This window comes from Salmo trutta, chromosome 8 (assembly GCF_901001165.1).
Source record: "Salmo trutta chromosome 8, fSalTru1.1, whole genome shotgun sequence".
NCBI lineage: Eukaryota > Metazoa > Chordata > Actinopteri > Salmoniformes > Salmonidae > Salmo > Salmo trutta.
In genome coordinates this window covers 33,579,078-33,597,820 of record NC_042964.1, presented here as the reverse complement: position 1 = coordinate 33,597,820, position 18,743 = coordinate 33,579,078, and the positions used below count along the sequence as shown (strand labels likewise).

Genomic DNA, 18,743 nt, shown 5'->3' with positions numbered 1-18,743 from the left:
CCCCTTATCCCTCTCCTCCATCCCTCCCTCCCTTCTCTCCCCTCCCTTTATCCTCCGTCTTTCTCTCCCCCCTCTCTACCTGCCTCTCTACCTCTCTCCTCTTCTCTCTCTCCTCCAGAGTTATGTAGCGGCTGGTTCAGGGGAGCCTGGTGGGGATGAGTACCACTCCTTTGTGCTCTACCACAACAACAGTCCCCGCTGGGCTGAGCAGATCAAACTACCCATCCCTGTGGACATGTTCAGGGGCGCGCACGTCCGCTTTGAGTTCAGACACTGCTCCAGTAAGATACTACTCCACCACTACTCTGAGAAAATGTATTGTGTGTGGGGGGGGGGGGGGTAAGATGGATGCGTGTGTTTCTGTGCATGTATCTGCCTGTGTGCGTGTGTATATGGACTCCAATATTACTATATACATGTTTTGTATTATGAGACTAATAACAAGCCAGTCATGACTCCTCTGATGTGTGATTTGGGGATAGCGGACTCTCTCATACAACGTGTTGATGTGCTCTGTGGCTCTGTAGAGGTTGGAGGCCTATACAGTTGATATTGGGTTATTACTACTGACATTGGGAATGTAGCCAGAGGGGACACTATCTCTCTAAATGAACTTTTAATTTGGGCAGCACAGCCAGTGATATTATGGTTGTGGAGTGTTTTAAATGTTTTGTTTTTGACAATACATTATTTCTAAGTTTTTCCATTACTATTATCCTTTTTTGTAATGAGTTTTACATAGCTGACACTGAATCTTCTGAATAGTTAAAAGTATTAATTGAACTTGGTACTATAATGTTTTCTGTTAATTAATTTACTATTAATCTATTAATCTGTCGAGGCTAGCCTGCCAAGAGAATAGATGACATGCACAAGTCAAAAAAACAGTACAACACACAACAACTTTTACCCACACCGCCGCCACCTACTGTATCTCACACACATCTAATGCTAATATCTTACATTTGGTGACGGCTCCAGTGATTGCAGTTTTAGAGGTTCTACTTTGTTTCTATGGTAACAGCTATCTGTTGAGACTGTGGGGCCAGTGTTGCCAACAATTTGTCAGTGAGAACTGCTATTTGCTCCTTGATTTGTCGCTAGAAGTCGCTAGATGACGTTTTGTCACAGCACCAATTTACCTTGCTGCGGCACAGCTACAGTCCCTGATGTAGTGTTTTCGCCCCCTCTCCCACCGCATCCCCCCCCCCCCATGCTTCTCTACCTGGGTGGAGGGGTCTGAAAACTCGATAAAATATAGCGGCAAAGTCGCTAAATTAGTAACACTGTGTGGGGCAGAAGCCGTAAGGTCAGAGGTCACAGTTGGGTCAGAGGTCAGGGGAGAGATTTAAAGAGATTTGTGGGTGTATTTAGATTGAAGAGAGTTGCTGCGGAGGCACCACGATGTGATTTCAATTGACATAATATGTACGTAAACTTTTCAATTGACATTAGCATCGGATGGTCATGATATTGTAAGCTTATGAAGTATGCAGGGAGGGTGCCACTGTACAGTACAGTGTGACTCAGCTATTTGCCTTTTGCTAGCCTTTGGGCCGCTGTTGTTGCCGAGAGAGAGTTCGGGGGCTTGGCAACAGACATTCTTGCGCTGCAGCTTAAAATTTCCCGTAAATATCACAGTCACGTTAGCCTATAGTATAGCCAGTAGCCAGTAAGTATGTTAACAACAAACAATTCCACTACCCTTATAAAAAACATTTCAGTTTTGAAACGGCAGTAAAAGTGCAGTAACTTCAGCCGACTGGTATTTTCGCCGCAGTAATTGCAGAATAACTGCAGTTATACTGCACTCTGACTGCAATATTTTTTCATAAGGGTATGCAAGAAACTTTTCATCTTAACAATATTACACTCTTGAATAATGCAACCAAACCACATTACACTCTTGAATAATGAAACAATTCACAAGCATGTGCAGACAATAATAAATAAATAAAATTATCGCATGTACACTCATATTTTACCTTCAAAACATAAGCAGTTTCTGCTAGCTAGCTAGCTAGCTAGCTAGACCTAACAACATGTCTTCATAATATTAGCATATAAAAAATGAAGGGTTACCCCTCCCATATGAATATACAATCTTACAACATTAGAACAAACCAGGCTTCAATTTTATCAATATCATATAAATCATCAAGTTGCAACTGAAAACATGAGTAATTCACTGGGGAGTGGACATCAGCTGTTTAACGTGACTCAGTGCAGCCAGCCAGGCAGAGTTCCCCTCTTTTTTTGCTTCTTAAAGCTATGACAACAATTTCTAAATGAAATAGGCTGTTACTGCAATTTAAGTTAACTCAATAAAACAAGTTTCAAATATAAAGATATGTCTATGTCTATATATTTCAGCGGTTTCAAAAACATTGCTCTGCTGTTACGATGTTTACTGTAGGTGTGTTAGGCTCAACGAGACAATTCTATTTACACTGCCCTGCTTGGGGAGGAGGCAACTGTCAGACGAATGTCGCGCGCTACCTCCTTAGGTAGTGGTTGAGACATGAGCATTTCACAGCTTTACATTACAGTAATTAGTCTATTCTCTGGCTTTTTTCCCCCAATACCTCTGGAGAATCTCCTTAAACTTTCATCAATGCAAAAAGGGCCTGTGTCTCCAGAATCTCCTCGTAATCCTCTTCCAGGCCTGTAGTTGAGCGAGTCTCACCCTCTCCCACAACACTCAGGAACAATTCTCATGTGACCTCCACTCCCTGATCTGACACTCGTAGGTGTTGTTTTTAAACCGCTACCTTAATAAAGGCACCATTTTCCCTCACTTCCTCCAAGGCTCTAAACATAGCGATAGAGCTTTCAGGTTGAATGGATGCATAACACAGGAGACTGCTGAGGGGAGGATGGCTCAAAATAATGTCTGGAGTGGAGTGAATGGAATGCTATCCTCCCCAATTAAGGTGCCACCAGCCACATGTGATGCGTACGTCTTGCACTCTATAGCATAGCTGTCTGATCGTAGAGTAACAGAGGGTAGCGGTGATAGTGTGTTTCCGGATAGTGACGGTGGATGTGTGCGGTGTTCCACAGCGAAAGACAAAGGGGAGAAGAAGCTGTTTGGCTACTCCTTCGTTCATCTGATGCAGGAGGACGGACGGACACTACCGGACGGCACCCACGAGCTCATCATTCATAAGGTACTGGAGTCCTACTGTACACACACACACACACACACACACACACACACACACACACACACACACACACACACACACACACACACACACACACACACACACACACACACACACACACACACACACAATCATTTCTCACCTGTCCACCATGATCGTCGTCACTTAGGTAGGCGTTCCACATTAGTGGGCGATGAGTCAATCCATACTGTTTCATGTAAAGCTCTTTGAGACCTTGAGAAAAAAGCGCTGTAATAACGCAGTCCCATTACCATGATTGATTGTGGCTGCTTGGCTCCAGAGCGGTGGCTAGGTGAGTCAGATGCTTCAGCAATGAGTAGGCTAGCAGAATGATGAGTAATATCTGTTTATGTAATGTCCACTAACCATGAGACATGGGCGGAGGTGTGTGTGTGTGTGTGTGTGTGTGTGTGTGTGGCAGTCTATGGCTGTGTCTGTGGGTGTTTTCTGTCCTCACCCATGCCTAAATACACGCGCGCGCACACACACACACACACACACACACACACACACACACACACACACACACACATCACATCACATGCTCACACTGCTATTTCCCGTTGATACTTTTCCAGCTTATACTCTGTCATAAACAGGCGCTTGCCATCCCAGCTTGTTTTCTTTACTACCCCAGTAAGCTCTCCACTTAACCCATGGCCTGTCCAAAGCAAACAGCATTTAAACCAACCCTCAGGCATAGCCAATTAAACACAGCTCTGCGTTATGGGGCCTGTTGCCTGTTTTGGGGTGTAACTCTGGGTAATTGTAGGTTGAGATCGACAGGGCTAGGGAGCATAAGCTGCAGAGACAGAGATTACAGAGCACACAATAGTTTGCTGCAGGCTAGCAAGGAGCTGTTCTGTGAGACGGGCAAGGCTAGTTAGCACTGAGGCTGTGGGTTAAGGGAGTGACAGGAAGGGATACAGAGCACTGTAGGTGGTCTGTTAGTTTTAGAAGAAGAAAGGCACGGTAAGAGAGCATGCACAGGTTGTGGATAGTCTGGACTCTTCGGAGACAGAGAATGAGACACAGGCAGGGGTAAAGATCCAAGGTACTGTAGAGAGATCCAAGGTACTGTAGAGAGATCCAAGGTACTGTAGAGTGACAGACGGGTTATAGGTTGTCTAGACCAGTGGTTCCCAAACTTTTTATAGTCCCGTACCCCTTCAATTATTCAACCTCCAGCTGTGTAACCCCTCTAGCAGGGTCAGCGCACTCTCAGATGTTGTTTTTTGCCATCATTGTAAGCCTGCCACACACACACTATACGATACATTTATTAAACATAAGAAAACTTGTGAGTTTTTGTCACAACCCGGCTCGTGGGAAGTGACAAAGAGCTTTTATAGGACCAGGGCACAAATAATAATATAATAATAATCAATCATTTTGCTCTTTATTCAACCATCTTACATATAAAACCTTATTTGTTCATTGAAAATTGTGAATAACTCACCACAGGTTAATGAGAAGGGTGTGCTTGAAATGATGCACACAACTCTGCAATGTTGGGTTGTATTGGAGAGAGTCTCAGTCTTAAATCATTTTCCATACACAGCCTGTGCCTGTATTTCGTTTTCATGCTAGTGAGGGCCGAGAAGCCGCTCAAATCAAATCAAAATCAAATCAAATTTTATTGGTCACATACAAATGGGTAGCCGATGTTAATGTGAGTGTAGTGAAATGCTTGTGCTTCTAGTAATCTAACAATTTCACAACAACTACCTTATACACACAAGTGTAAAGGAATGATTAAGAATATGTACATATACATTTATGGATGAGCGATGGCCGAACGGCGTAGGCAAGATGCAGTAGATGATATAGAGTACAGTATATAAGTATGAAATGAGTAATGTAGGGTATGTAAACATTATATAAAGTGGCATTGTTTAAGTGACTAGTGATACATTTATTTCATCCAAATGTTAATTATAAAAGTGGCTAGAGATTGAGTCAGTATGTTGGCAGCAGTCACTCAATGTGAGTGATGGCTGTTTAACAGTCTGATGGCCTTGAGATAGAAACTGTTTTTCAGTCTCTCGGTCCCAGCTTTGATGCACCTGTACTGACCTCGCCTTCTGGATGATAGCGGGGTGAACAGGCAGTGGCTCGGGTGGATGTTGTCCTTGATGATCTTTTTGGCCTTCCTGTGACATTGGGTGGTGTAGGTGTCCTGGAGGGCAGGTAGTTTGCCCCCGGTGATGCGTTGTGCAGACCTCACTACCCTCTGGAGAGCCTTACGGTTGTGGCCGGAGCAGTTGCCGTACCAGGCGGTGATACAGCACGACGGGATGCTCTTGATTGTGCATCTGTAAAAGTTTGTGGGTGTTTTTGGTGACCAGCCAAATTTCTTCAGCCTCCTGAGGTTGAAGAGGCGCTGTTGCACCTTCTTCACCACGCTGTCTGTGTGGGTGGACCATTTCAGTTTGTCCGTGATGTGTACACCGAGGAACTTAAAACTTTCCACCTTCTCCACCACTGTCCCGTCGATGTGGATAGGGGGGTGCTCCCTCTGCTGTTTGCTGAAGTCCATGATCATCTCCTTTGTTTTGTTGACGTTGAGTGTGAGGTTATTTTCCTGACACCACACTCCAAGGGCCCTCACCTCCTCCCTGTAGGCCGTCTCGTTGTTGTTGGTAATCAAGTCTACCACTGTAGTGTCGTCTGCAAACTTGATGATTGAGTTCGAGGCGTGCATGGCCACGCAGTCAAGGGTGAACAGGGAGTATAGGAGAGGGCTGAGAACACACCCTTGTGGGGCCCCAGTGTTGAGGATCAGCGGGGTGGAGATGTTGTTTCCTACCCTCACCACCTGGGGGCGGCCCGTCAAAGTCCAGGACCCAGTTGCACAGGGCGGGGTCGAAACCCAGGGTCTTGAGCTTAATGACGAGTTTGGAGGGTACGATGGTGCTAAATGCTGAGCTGTAATTGATGAACAGCATTCTTACATAGGTATTGCTCTTGTCCAGATGGGTTAGGGCAGTGTGTTTGCGATTGCGTCGTCTGTGGACCTATTGAGGCAGTTATCCAATACACGGCTGTGATTATAATCGAAGAGAATTCTCTTGGTAGATAATGCGGTCGGCATTTCATCGTAAGGAATTCTAGGTCAGGTGAACAAAAGGACTTGAGTTCCTGTATGTTGTTATGATCACACCACGACTCGTTAATCATAAGGCATACACCCCCGCCCTTCTTCTTACCAGAGAGATGTTTGTTTCTGTCGACGCAATGCATGAAGAAACCGGGTGGCTGTACCAACTCTGATAACGTATCCCGAGTGAGCCATGTTTCCGTGAAACAAAGAATGTTACAATCTCTGATGTCTCTCTGGAAGGCAACCTTTGCTCGAATTTTGTCTACCTTGTTGTCAAGAGACTGGACATTGGCGAGTAGTATACTCGGGAGCGGTGGGCGGGGTGCCCATCTATGGAGCCTGACCAGAAGACCGCTCCGTCTGCCACTTCTGTAGCAGCGTTGTTTTGAGTCGCCTACTGGGTTCTGATCCATTGTCCTGGGTGGTGGTCCAAACAGAGGATCCGCTTCAGGAAAGTCGTATTCCTGGTCGTAATGTTGGTAAGTTGACGTTTAATTATATCCAATAGTTCTTCCCGGCTGTATGTAATAAGACTTAAGATTTCCTGGGGTAACAATGTAAGAAATAATACATTAAAAAACAAAATACTGCATAGTTTCCTAAGAACGCGAAGCGAGGCGACCATCTCTGTCGGCGCCAAATGGCATCAGTGACTTAACAGCATGATTTGCCAAGGCTGGAAACTCTGAGTGCAGCCCATTCCAGAAATCTGGCAGTGGCTTCTGATTAAATTACATTTTTTACAGAACCGCTTGTTGCAATTTCGATGAGGCTCTCTTGTTCAGATATCAGTAAGTGGACTGGAGGCAGGGCATGAAAGGGATAACGAATCCAGTTGTTTGTGTCATTTGTTTCGGGTAAGTACCTGCGTAATTGCGCACCCAACTCACACAGGTGCTTTGCTATATCACATTTGACATTGTCCGTAAGCTTGAGTTCATTTGCACACAAAGAAATCATACAATGATGGAAAAACCTGTGTGTTGTCCTTGTTAATGCAGACAGAGAAGAGCTCCAACTTCTTAATCATAGCCTCAAATTTGTCCTGCACATTGAATATAGTTGCGGAGAGCACCTGCAATCCTAGATTCAGATCATTCAGGCGAGAAAAAACATCACCCAGATAGGCCAGTCGTGTGAGAAACCCGTCATCATGCAAGCTGTCAGACAAGTGAAAATGATGGTCAGAAAAAAAAACTTTAAGCTCGTCTCTCAATTCAAAAAAACGTGTCAATACTTTTCCCCTTGATAACCAGCGCACTTCTGTATGTTGTAAAAGCGTTACATGGTCGCTGCCCATATCATTACATAGTGCAGAAAATACACAGGAGTTCAGGGGCCTTGCTTTAACAAAGTTAACCATTTTCACTGTAGTGTCCAAAACGTCTTTCAAGCTGTCAGGCATTTGGTATTTGGTATTTTATTAGGATCCCCATTAGCTGTTGCAAAAGCAGCAGCTACTCTTCCTGGGGTCCACACAGAACATGAAACATAATACAGAATGACATAATACAGAACATCATTAGACAAGAACAGCTGATGGTTTCATTTTATTCCCTTGGCAGCAAGAGCCTCTCGGTGGATGCTGCAGTGTACCGAAGTGGCGTTGGGAGCAACTGCTTGCACGCGCGTTACCACTCCACTATGTCTCCCTGTCATGGCTTTTGCGCCATAAGTACGAGCAGCAGCTACGTTTGGCTACATCAGGACCGTTAGTGGAATTCCCGCGAGAGAGTAACGGTTAATGTGATTGGATGTTAATTATTTGACTAGCCTACCTGTATTTGACATTGTGCTGTTATTTCGCTTAACACTACACTAGATGGTTTAATTTGATTTTTGGCAGTGAAATGAGGCTACTCAGGCGAGAAAAAAACCTTACCCAAATGTATAGTCCCGTTGGAAAATATAAATGGACTATTTGAGAATGTGAAGAAAAAAATGAATCACATTTTTATTTGGCGTACCCCCGATGGCATTGCGCTTACCCCTGGGGGTACGCATACCCCAGTTTGGGAATACCTGGTCTCGACCCATCTTAGTTCGACAGACAGACAGACAGACAGACAGACAGACAGACAGACAGACAGACAGACAGACAGACAGACAGACAGACAGACAGACAGACAGGGAGACAGGGAGACAGGGAGACAGGGAGACAGGGAGACAGGGAGAGCACAGAGGAGTCAAGACAGTGGGAGAACCATTATGCAATCAAGCAGCCTCTCCTTCCTTGTGGTTCTGGGCTTTGCTCTCTGCTGCCCTTTCCTAGTCCTGCTCACCACCTCATTAAGAAGACTCCCACTGCTAATAGGTCATTTCCCCTCACACAGGAGAAACGGAGAGATTAAAAACACCTTGGCCTGGCTTCAGATGCAGTCTGTAGTCTAACCTGTCTGCAAACAAAAAGGGATAGTCTATAGGTGGACCGTTTTGCACAGTTTTAGCTGCCTTGAAATGTGTGTAAAGTGCTATAATTCACAATAAATGCAGCTGCTTTTGGAGCCTTGAGCTTTGAAGTGCTTACATGTGTCTCCCCTTTTGAGGCAGCCGGTTCTCTGTAGGGTTTTTACGGAAATTACATTTGATGCCTCTTATGAATGTTCTTGTGTTGTTTTCCATTGGTGTAAAAAATCCACTTACTGTCAGATAGAAGTCAGGACAAAAGCTGGAAGAAATTAGCATGGCCTAGTTTCTCATCTCCAAAATAGGGAAGAGGAATTCAGCACTAACCACGTGTAAGCATCAGAGTGGGAATACCCTACCTGGACTGTTATTCAGAACATAGTTAATCACTAGCTTCAAAATGCTTTCCAATCTGTGCTGATACATTAGAAAGCATGGCTAAAATAATTGACAGTTAAAGAATTGTAAAGTGCACAGTGCTTACTTTATAGGGTCCCCAGCCCTTTCCAATGTTTAATTGAAACAAAGATACTGTTGTAGTTTGAATGATGATGAAGATAATAATACATTCAATTCCCCGAACTGCATTTTCCTAGCAGTATGGAAGCAGTATATCAAACTCCTTAATGTTTGAGAATGCAGTTAAGTAACGAACCAAATCCCATAATACTGTAGCCTTTTTCTCCAGTCTCCTGTAGTGGCACTAACCCAGTACTCTATCTCTGCTCCTTTCAGTGTGAGGAAAATGCTAACCTCCAGGACTCTAGCCGTTACCTCAAGCTGCCCTTCTCCAAAGCCAATCTGCCCGGCAACAACCAGGCTGTGAAAGGCACCAAGGAATCCTTTTGGATCACCTCCTTCCTCTGCTCCACTAAACTCACACAGAATGGTAAGGGTGGAAGTCAAAGTATTAGAGCATGCATCTGCACTGTAGACCTACACCTAAACCAGTAGACCGACACCTATGGATCTATTATCCAGCGATAGATCACTTACTAGTGTAAAGTGTATCCTTCAGTCTGGATAGTGGATAATCGGTCTGTTTCTGACTCGTCCGGAGTCGTTGTCTTGTCTGGAATATTACTGTAGTATTGCTGAATTCTCAAACAGTTTACCACTGAGTGTAAATATTCTGAAACGTAAACTGCACAAAGTCATTTGAGGCAATGTGCAAGGAGTATATCTAGTTTATTGTCTGGGAAAATACAGCTACTTCCTCACATCCAGACATACAGGTACTTCCTCACATCCAGAAATACAGGTACTTCCTCACATCCAGACATACAGGTACTTCCTCACATCCAGAAATACAGGTACTTCCTCACATCCAGAAATACAGCTACTTCCTCACATCCAGAAATACAGCTACTTCCTCACATCCAGAAGTACAGCTACTTCCTCACATCCAGAAATACAGCTACTTCCTCACATCCAGAAGTACAGCTACTTCCTCACATCCAGAAGTACAGCTACTTCCTCAGTAATTAAATTCTAGCGCTTTAACCATATGCCCTCATATTGCTTTGACAGAAATGTTCTGGATTTCCCAAATCGTGATGGAAGTTCAATAACGCGTCTTCATTGCCTCGCCATGATATTGTTTGACAAGACAACTGCAAGTTGCCATTATGCAGAAACCCAGGCTACTGTGCAGATGTAGAGTCTTAATTTGATCACTTTTGTTGCTGAGAATTGTCCTGCAAAGCAGGAAATGCAAACTTGGAGTGTATTTGAATGTAAACATTTTTCTGCAGGATTATTTTCCTGCTGTAGCAAACTGGCTCAAATTAAGATCCTACATCTGTATGTTTCTCTCAGTGTGTGTGTGTGTGTGTGTGCCTAGGTCTCGGAACCAAGAGTAGACAGCTCATAGACATGTAGTGAGAGACTAACTGAGGTTTTCCACGATGCAACGGTGGTTGTTTCTCTTCATGTGTCTCTGTAGGTGACATGTTAGACCTGCTGAAGTGGAGAGCCCACCCAGAGAGGATCAATGACAGCCTGTCAAAGCTGAAAGAGATCGATGGCTCTGAGATAGTCAAGGTACCGCCCCTCCCCGGGCCCTCTATTTTCACCCTGATTGGTTCAGGATCACGTCACTCAAAGAATGTCCTGTTTAGATTGGCCTTTTTTGTGTTTTACTTGAAAACGTCTCCTAGATGTGTTTTATAGATGTATCAAAGGATTTTTCATCCACATGATCTCATAGATATTCAGTCTTATGTATATCTATCACTCTATCTCTCCCTCACCAGTTTTTACAGGATACACTTGATACACTCTTTGGGATCTTGGATGAGAGTTCCCAGAGGTATGGGCTGAAGGTGTTTGACTGCCTGGTAAGTGGTTAGTGCTTCTGTGGTCTTCTATTTCCTAGCATATTGTTTTCTCCCTCCCTGACAGCTAATCGTTGGTTGATTCTAAACACTACTGGTTGGAGCCAGGATTGGAGTGTCATGACGGCAGAACTAATTGTGTGTGTGTGTGTGTGTGTGTGTGTGTGTGTGTGTGTGTGTGTGTGCGCGCGCTTGTGTGTGTGTTGGGAAGTAGACCAAGCCTCATTAGAGAAGAAGGCCTGTGCCCAATAGTGGGATACTGAGGTCAGAGAGAAAAAGTGCAATTGTGCATGGTAGACACAGACAAACATACACTGGAAGCTTGAGCCAATGGATGTGCTTTAATACTGTAACGCTTCGCAGCCTTCGCTGATCAATCCCAGTCCAGTCAGGCTGCATCGCTCTAATATAGAGCTGAGGGATTAATCTGCTTTCAGTTGACTCGGTTCAGTCAATAACGCACACACACACACACACACACACACACACACACACACACACACACACACACACACACACACACACACACACACACACACACACAGAGACTCATCTCTGCTCTGTTCTCCTTTATCATGTGAGGCAATCATGTGAGATGAATCTGTACAAATAGGCCAGTTTGTGTCACATAGGAGGCTAGGTTGAATAAATAGGTTGTTTGTTGCTGGCTAAATAAAGAGCGTTGAATTATTTCCTCTCCTTTCAGGTCCACATTATTAACCTGCTACAGGACAGCAAGTTCCAGCATTTCAAACCCGTCATGGATACCTACATCGAGAGTCATTTTGCTGGAGCCTTGTCTTACAGGTGTGTTTCTCTCTTTCTCCTCCTAGGGTGTATTATGGTTGTTTTAATGGTTGTCCTATGGTAAGACCTACGGTATACTACCTGGTAATAACGGTGGGCGGCGAAGGTGCTTCAGTGGTGTGAATGAGTCACCTGTGGCGCCCTCCTAATTATAATTAGGATCATGTGTCCTCAATATCTCGCGTTGATTTGGCCCTGCAAATCCACTCGCTGTTCCTCATACGCTGTGCTGTCGCCTCAAAACTCACAATGTGATATGCTCACACTGTTCTGCCCTCACTACCTGCTAAGCTCTCACACTACTCATTTCTCACTAACACCCCTCCCCTGCCAGGCTCACAGCTAAAGCTCTCACCGCTCACTTACCTAAAATAAACTCATTTAAAGAAAGAGTGTTGCCTGCCCCTGGAATCATAGTCTACAGTGATTTCAGTCGAATATAAAACTGTATGTACATTATATATACAAAAGTATGTGGACACCCCTTCAAATGAGTGGATTCGGCTATTTCAGCCACACCTGTTGCTGGCAGGTGTATAAAATCGAGCACACAGCCATGCAATCGTCGTAGACAAACATTGGCAGTAGAATGGCCCGTACTGAAGTGGCTTTCAATGTGGCACCGTCATAGGATGCCACCTTTCCAACAAGTCAGTTTGTGAAATTTCTGCCCTGCTAGAGCTGCCCCGGTCAACTGTAAGTGCTGTTATTGTGAAGTGGAAACCTCTAGGAGCAACAATGGCTCAGCCGCAAAGTGGTAGGCACACAAGCTCACAGAATGGGACCGGCGAGTGGTGAAGCGTGTAGCGCATAAAAATCGTCTGTCCTCGGTTGCAACACTCACTACTGCGTTCCAAACTGCCTCTGGAAGCAACTGTTTGTCGGGAGCTTCATGAAATGGGTTTCCATGGACGAGCAGCCGCACACAAGCCTAAGATCACCATGCACATGCCAAGCGTCAGCTGGGGTGGTGTAAAGCTCACCGCCATTGGATTCTGGAGCAGTGGAAACGCGTTCTCTGGAGTGATAAATCACGCTTCACCATATTGCAGTCCGACGGAAAAATCTGGGTTTGGCGGATGCCAGGAGAATGCTACCTGCCCGAATGCATTGTGCCAACTGTAAAGTTTGGTGGAGGAGGAATAATGGCCTGGGGTTGTTTTTCATGGTTCGGGCTAGGCCCCTTAGTTCCAGTGGAGGGGAATCTTAGCTCTGCAGCATACAATGGCATTATAGACGATTCTGCTCTTCCAACTTTGTGGCAACAGTTTGGGGAAGGTCTTTTCCTGTTTCAGCATGACAATGCCCCCGTGCACAAAGCAAGGTCCATACAGAAATGGTTTGTCGAGATCGGTGTAGAAGTACTTGACTGGCCTGACCTCAACCCAATCGAACACCTTTGGGATGAATTGGAACTGCGACTGCGAGCCAGGCCTAATTGCCCAACCTCACTAATGCTCTTGTGGCTGAATGGAAGCAAATCTCTGCAGCAGTGTTCCAACATCTAGTGGAAGGCTGTTATAGCAGAAAAGGGGGGGACCATCTCCATATTAATGCCCATGATTTTGGAATGAGATGTAGGCCGAGCAGGTGTCCACATACTTTTGTTCATGTAGTGTATCTATTCAGTCCCAGAAATAACATTGTACACTTTTATTAGCTGATTATTTCCAACAAAATGGTGGCTGTCTCTTCAGTACACTATGTACCCAAGGGAAAACCAATCAACATGCAATCACAGTCCAATCACAGGAAATCAGGCGAAAACATCTCCTACACAAATGCTCATTCGGTATAAATTACTGTACGACCATTTGCTCTCTCCGTCGTTTTTCCTTTGCTTGTACTCATAATGTCTCCTATGATTTTTTTTCAATTATCTGTAAGTGTGTGCTCTCTCAAACCTGGCCATTAATGTTAATACACTACACAGTGTGAATTTGAAGTGTTCCGATCACACCATTGCACAGCCACACACAGGCGTTTTATAAACCGACCCTTGTGTTCTGTATCTTTTGTCGAATAAACGGAACACAATCGAAGGTTGTTCAGCCCTAGACATTGTTTGATTTTTCCATGCGTTTACTCACGCTACACCAAGGTATTCTTTGTGTGCTGTGTCTCTGGAAAAGGTAGGTGGGTGCTTGGATTGTTGGTGGAAATGCATTGTGATCGCAGAGGAAGGTCGAGCTCAGTAGTTGATGCTAGATGTGTGTTTTTCACAGGGACCTGATCAAAGTACTGAAGTGGTACGTGGATCGCATCATAGACGCTGAGCACCAGGATCACATTCAGCAGGTCCTCAAGGTGAGTGCGTGCACCTGAACGCACATGCACGCACGCGTCCTCTTCGGCGTGTGCGTTGAGGATCTCTCGGCATCATTCATTGGTCTCTGTTCGCCCCTCTCGCTCATATTGTTGCTGGATGCAATTTCAAAAAGTGGAAATACTACGCTTTGGGTGTTCAACATTTCCATAACACATTACTTTTAATAGGCCTAGTAGCACACATAATTGCAGGGACCCACATCAGCGACACTAATATGTTTCCCCGTTATGTTTTAATACCAGTGTTGTCCAGCATTATGGTGGATGAGTGATATTGTCAGGGAGTAACTGGGTGTTACTTTGTGTCCCCCCCCCCCAGGCCACTGAGTACATCTTTAAGTACATCATCCAGTCCCGCCGTCTCTTCGCCCTCGCCACGGGGGGTCAGAGCGAGGAGGAGTTCCGCTGCTGCGTCCACGAGCTCTTCATGTCCATCCGCTTCTTCCTGTCCCAGGAGAACAAGATCACCAGCCCTGTCACGCAGACACAGGTGTGTGTGTGTGTGTGTGTGTGTGTGTGTGTGTGTGTGTGTGTGTGTGTGTGTGTGTGTGTGCACGTGACATTGACACAGTAGCTTGACTCAGTGCAGACATGAAACATGCCCCGCATGATTGATAGAGAGCACTGAGGTTATCAACACTGCATCTTGGTCTGTCTTGCTTTATATGCCATAGGCAATTACAGTTTATATTTCAGGCAATCCCACTTAATTCAGTTTGATTTGTAAGAAAATGCTTTTAATGGAATTTCATGCTGATATAAAGCCCTGGAGATACTTGGTAATTCATATTTCATGCTTTGTCTTGGGGGGCTGCACAGCATGAAACCAGGCTGAACTGCTCTCCAGGAAGACTAAAACAAAATTGCTAAACACACCCACAAATAATCTGAATTACACACAGTGTAGCGTGTGTGTCTTCACGTGTCTGCGTGCCTCTGTCTTCAGCTGATGTCTTTGTTTGTACAGACACACGTGTGTGTGTGTGTGTGTGTTTTTGCTGATGTGCTTATTATACCCCAGAGACCCCTTTGTCCTCCTTCCCCCAAATAATCTTGATCCTAATCTACAGTTATACATTATTTATGTGTGTGTGTGTGTGTGTGTGTGTGTGTCCCTGCTCTCTTTAATAATCATCTCTCCCCAGTGGCTCTCTGTTGGCCTCCAGCCTGTCTTAGCCTTGTGCCCTCCACAGATAATGTGTGGGTGTAATTCATGGTTGCACACTAGGATATAAACCACTGGGCTGTGTGTGTACGTGTGTGTGTTGTTTGTGTGTGTGTGTGTGTGTGTGTGTGTGTGTGTGTGTTGTCTGTTTGTGTGTGTGTGTGTGTGTGTTTGCTGCACACTTAGCTGTGTAAACTCCCACAGCAGCCCACCCTAATGAACCCAGCTGATAATGACCTGGCCCGTCAGTCTGTCTGTTCACCCTGTTGCGTGAGTGACCATTCACTCTGGCTCCCACTCTCTGCTGGAGATCCTTACCACACACTGCGCTGTTATTTTCACCTTGTGTGTGTTGTTATTTCGCCCTGGGATCATCATGCTGCTCCACCTTTCCTCCCTTCCAGTGCCTCTGGGAAATCATTTTAACTAGGCACAGAGGCTCTCTGTCAGAACAGCAACAGTGCACAGTAACAGAATGCACTCTTGGCACAATCCAGTAAAAAAAAAAAAAAAAATGGCTGATTGCTGATCTATTGTAATCTTGATCCAGAACAGAACAATGGCTATAGGAGAATGCAGGTCAAGCCACTCTTAATCCATGTTAATCTGGCGCCTTCCCCCCTCCCCCTCATCTGTGCTGCTGTTGACTGCACCACCTGGATTAGGTGTGTTGGAGGCATTAATGATTGGTGCCCACATGGCAAACTCTCTGTGAAGGCCAGTGGATTGGGATTGGAGATGAACATACATTTAATTTCCAGCCCAGTACATTCGTTTGTGAGCAGCTCTCTATGTGTCAAGGTTGAAATTGGGGTGTAGATAGACGGGGATATTTGTGACATAAAAATCAATATATGCACAATTTGACATGACTTGTTATCCCTCTCTTAAGTGGTATGAGGGTTATTTTGAAAACACAGTATGAGTGGAAGGATAAGTGGAAGGAAATGTTGCAGTTTTAAAGCTAATTTCCTTCAATTATACACATTTTGCCATGGGGCAGAGAGAAAAAATTGCTATTTTGTAGCTCATCTCATGCTATTCGTCACATTTTACCATGAGGATGAGATTTATTTTTGGCAGTTTTACATCTAATTATCTTCAATTCTACACATTTGCCATGGGGCAGAGAGAAAAAACATATATTTTTAAAGCTCATCTCATGCTACTCTACACATTTTGCTATGAGGCTGAGAGAAAATGTTGCAGTTTTAAAGTACTTTTCCAGTGAAAATCTCACTTTCAAAAGTTCATATTCTGTTAACCTAAATAATGTTGACTCATCATACACTCGTATTTGTAACCAAACACTTCAAAACCCCCATCTCTAACAGACCATTTAAAAAATGCTTGTTATTTCCTTATAGAGGATGAGCTGGCCAATCAGGAGGATGAGCTGGCCAATCAGCAGTCTACTCGCTTGAATATTTTTAATGACTGGTATATGCCCACATCATTCTGTTGTTGGGGTACGCCCACACCATTCCAAAAGCTGCTTTTTTAAACATACTTAACTACCATTTTCCTGGAAGGAAAACTATTTCACTCATATTGTAATTAATTGTAGGTCATGTTTCATAGAAATCTGGAAACACTGGATAGTTACTTTTAAAGGTAGACTTTGGCCAAAAATGCTAAAGTAACAGTTTTAAACTGTATAACCTATCAATGCACCATCATACCTGGTCATTTTAATTCTTAAAAAATAATTATGAATAAGATATTTTGCTACAGAAGTAACATTTCTTATCAATCTCTCCAGCTTCAGTTCCAAAAACAAAACCTGTGAAATGACGTCAACACATACTGGAGGAGTTACTAGCTAGCTACAGTGTCTAGCTTAGCTAACAAACTAGCTATGTCGGTTGCAGCGCTCATGACCAGAATAACACATTGATGAACCACCAAATGCACACCCCATTTATGTTTGAAAATTGAGAAAGAGGAGTTGGATTGTTTTTTTTGTGCTCAACGTCGACCGTTAAAGCTAATTTCCTGCAATTTTGTCATTACATATGACATGTTCATATGCTCTCTGGGGGGCTATAAAACAAGACAATGTGGATTAAGTCAAGGGGTATGAATCATTTCTGAAGGCACTGTAGATAAGATATAAGGGATATCAAGATGTAACTTATATTATACTGTAGTGGAATTGTGTTTCTGTACAGGTCTAGACTGTCTAGGACCCGGCCTGTTTCTGTACAGGTCTAGACTGTCTAGGACCCGGCCTGTTTCTGTACAGGCCAGGTCCTAGACTGTATCGGTTGAAGCATTGCTTATGATTGGTTTGATTTCTCATGGGCCACATTTACTGAATATACAGTAGCCTATTTGTTACTATAACCGTAGATCACTTTAGGTAAAAGCCTCTGCTAGATAAGTGTGTTGGGGTCCTAGACCGAGACTGTATATAGTTTGAGTAACATTTTCTCATAAGGCACATGCCGTACACAGTAGCTCATGTGTTAACTGTAAGCCACTTTAAGTAGAAGCCTGTACTACACACTGCTAGATATCTGTATTTATTCTGTGTCTGTTTATGCCTGTGTGTTCCCAGGCGGTGTTCCTGCGGACGTTCCCTGCGGTGTACGGGGAGCTGCTGAAGATCTTCACGGTGAGGGAGGTGGCAGGCTTCGTCAGGGAGACGCTGGGCAGCCTGCCCGCCACCGCTCATGCTGAGTGCCCCCTGGAAGCCGTCAAGCTGCATTGTATCGCCGAGACCGTGGAGAGCCAGCTGTACACCAACCCAGGTAGGAACGCCCGCCCGCCCCGCGCCCGCCCGCCCACGCACACACAATATTGAATAACACTCACACTCGCACTCACAAGCAAACATTTGGGGGTTGTGTACGCGCACACACAAACACACATATCGTGCACACATGATTATACACATTTGCTAGTAATTACATACCTACACAGGCACACTTGCTAGTTAATTGTAGTTAATGGTAATTATATACTCACACAAATAGCTGTGGTAACATTTTATTAGCTGCTTGCTCAGAGGGTGGGCTGGGGGTTAAATCACACCCAAGAGAGGGAGAAAAATAGAAAAACAGGTGTTTGAGCAGGACATGCATGCTAGTATTTGTGTGTGTGTGTATTGTCATGTTCAAGTGTGTGTACTTGTGTGTATTACAGAGTCGAGGTGTATCCTGCTCCCGGTGGTGTTGCGTCTGCTGCAGGCCCACATGCAGGAGCAGAGAGACCTGGTGATGTGTGTCCGTATCCTCACCAGCATGCTCTCTCTCATCAGGAAGGAGGACTCTGTCACCACCGTGAGTACAGCAACAGCAGAGCACCATGGGTGGTGTAGTCTTTTAGGCCTCACAGTTAATTATGGACAGACTACAAATTTCGCAAGATTTGAGGTTCTGGGTTAATCGAGATTACCTCACAGTTAA

At 44.6% G+C, this 18,743-nt stretch overlaps 1 protein-coding gene across 7 annotated transcripts in view; it reads left to right on the top strand.

Moving 5' to 3' along the window:
• LOC115198734 (dedicator of cytokinesis protein 4) overlaps positions 1 to 18,743 on the top strand; it is a 142,343-nt gene that overhangs the window by 77,799 nt on the left and 45,801 nt on the right. For all 7 annotated transcript variants that reach the window (XM_029760965.1, XM_029760962.1, XM_029760961.1 and 4 more), the window contains exons 15-24: positions 119 to 281; positions 3,064 to 3,170; positions 9,433 to 9,586; positions 10,643 to 10,740; positions 10,953 to 11,036; positions 11,740 to 11,840; positions 14,066 to 14,147; positions 14,488 to 14,658; positions 17,894 to 18,086; positions 18,481 to 18,617. In XM_029760965.1, coding sequence (XP_029616825.1) covers positions 119 to 281; positions 3,064 to 3,170; positions 9,433 to 9,586; positions 10,643 to 10,740; positions 10,953 to 11,036; positions 11,740 to 11,840; positions 14,066 to 14,147; positions 14,488 to 14,658; positions 17,894 to 18,086; positions 18,481 to 18,617 — 1,290 coding nt within the window. The remainder of the gene's footprint in view (positions 1 to 118; positions 282 to 3,063; positions 3,171 to 9,432; positions 9,587 to 10,642; positions 10,741 to 10,952; positions 11,037 to 11,739; positions 11,841 to 14,065; positions 14,148 to 14,487; positions 14,659 to 17,893; positions 18,087 to 18,480; positions 18,618 to 18,743) is intronic.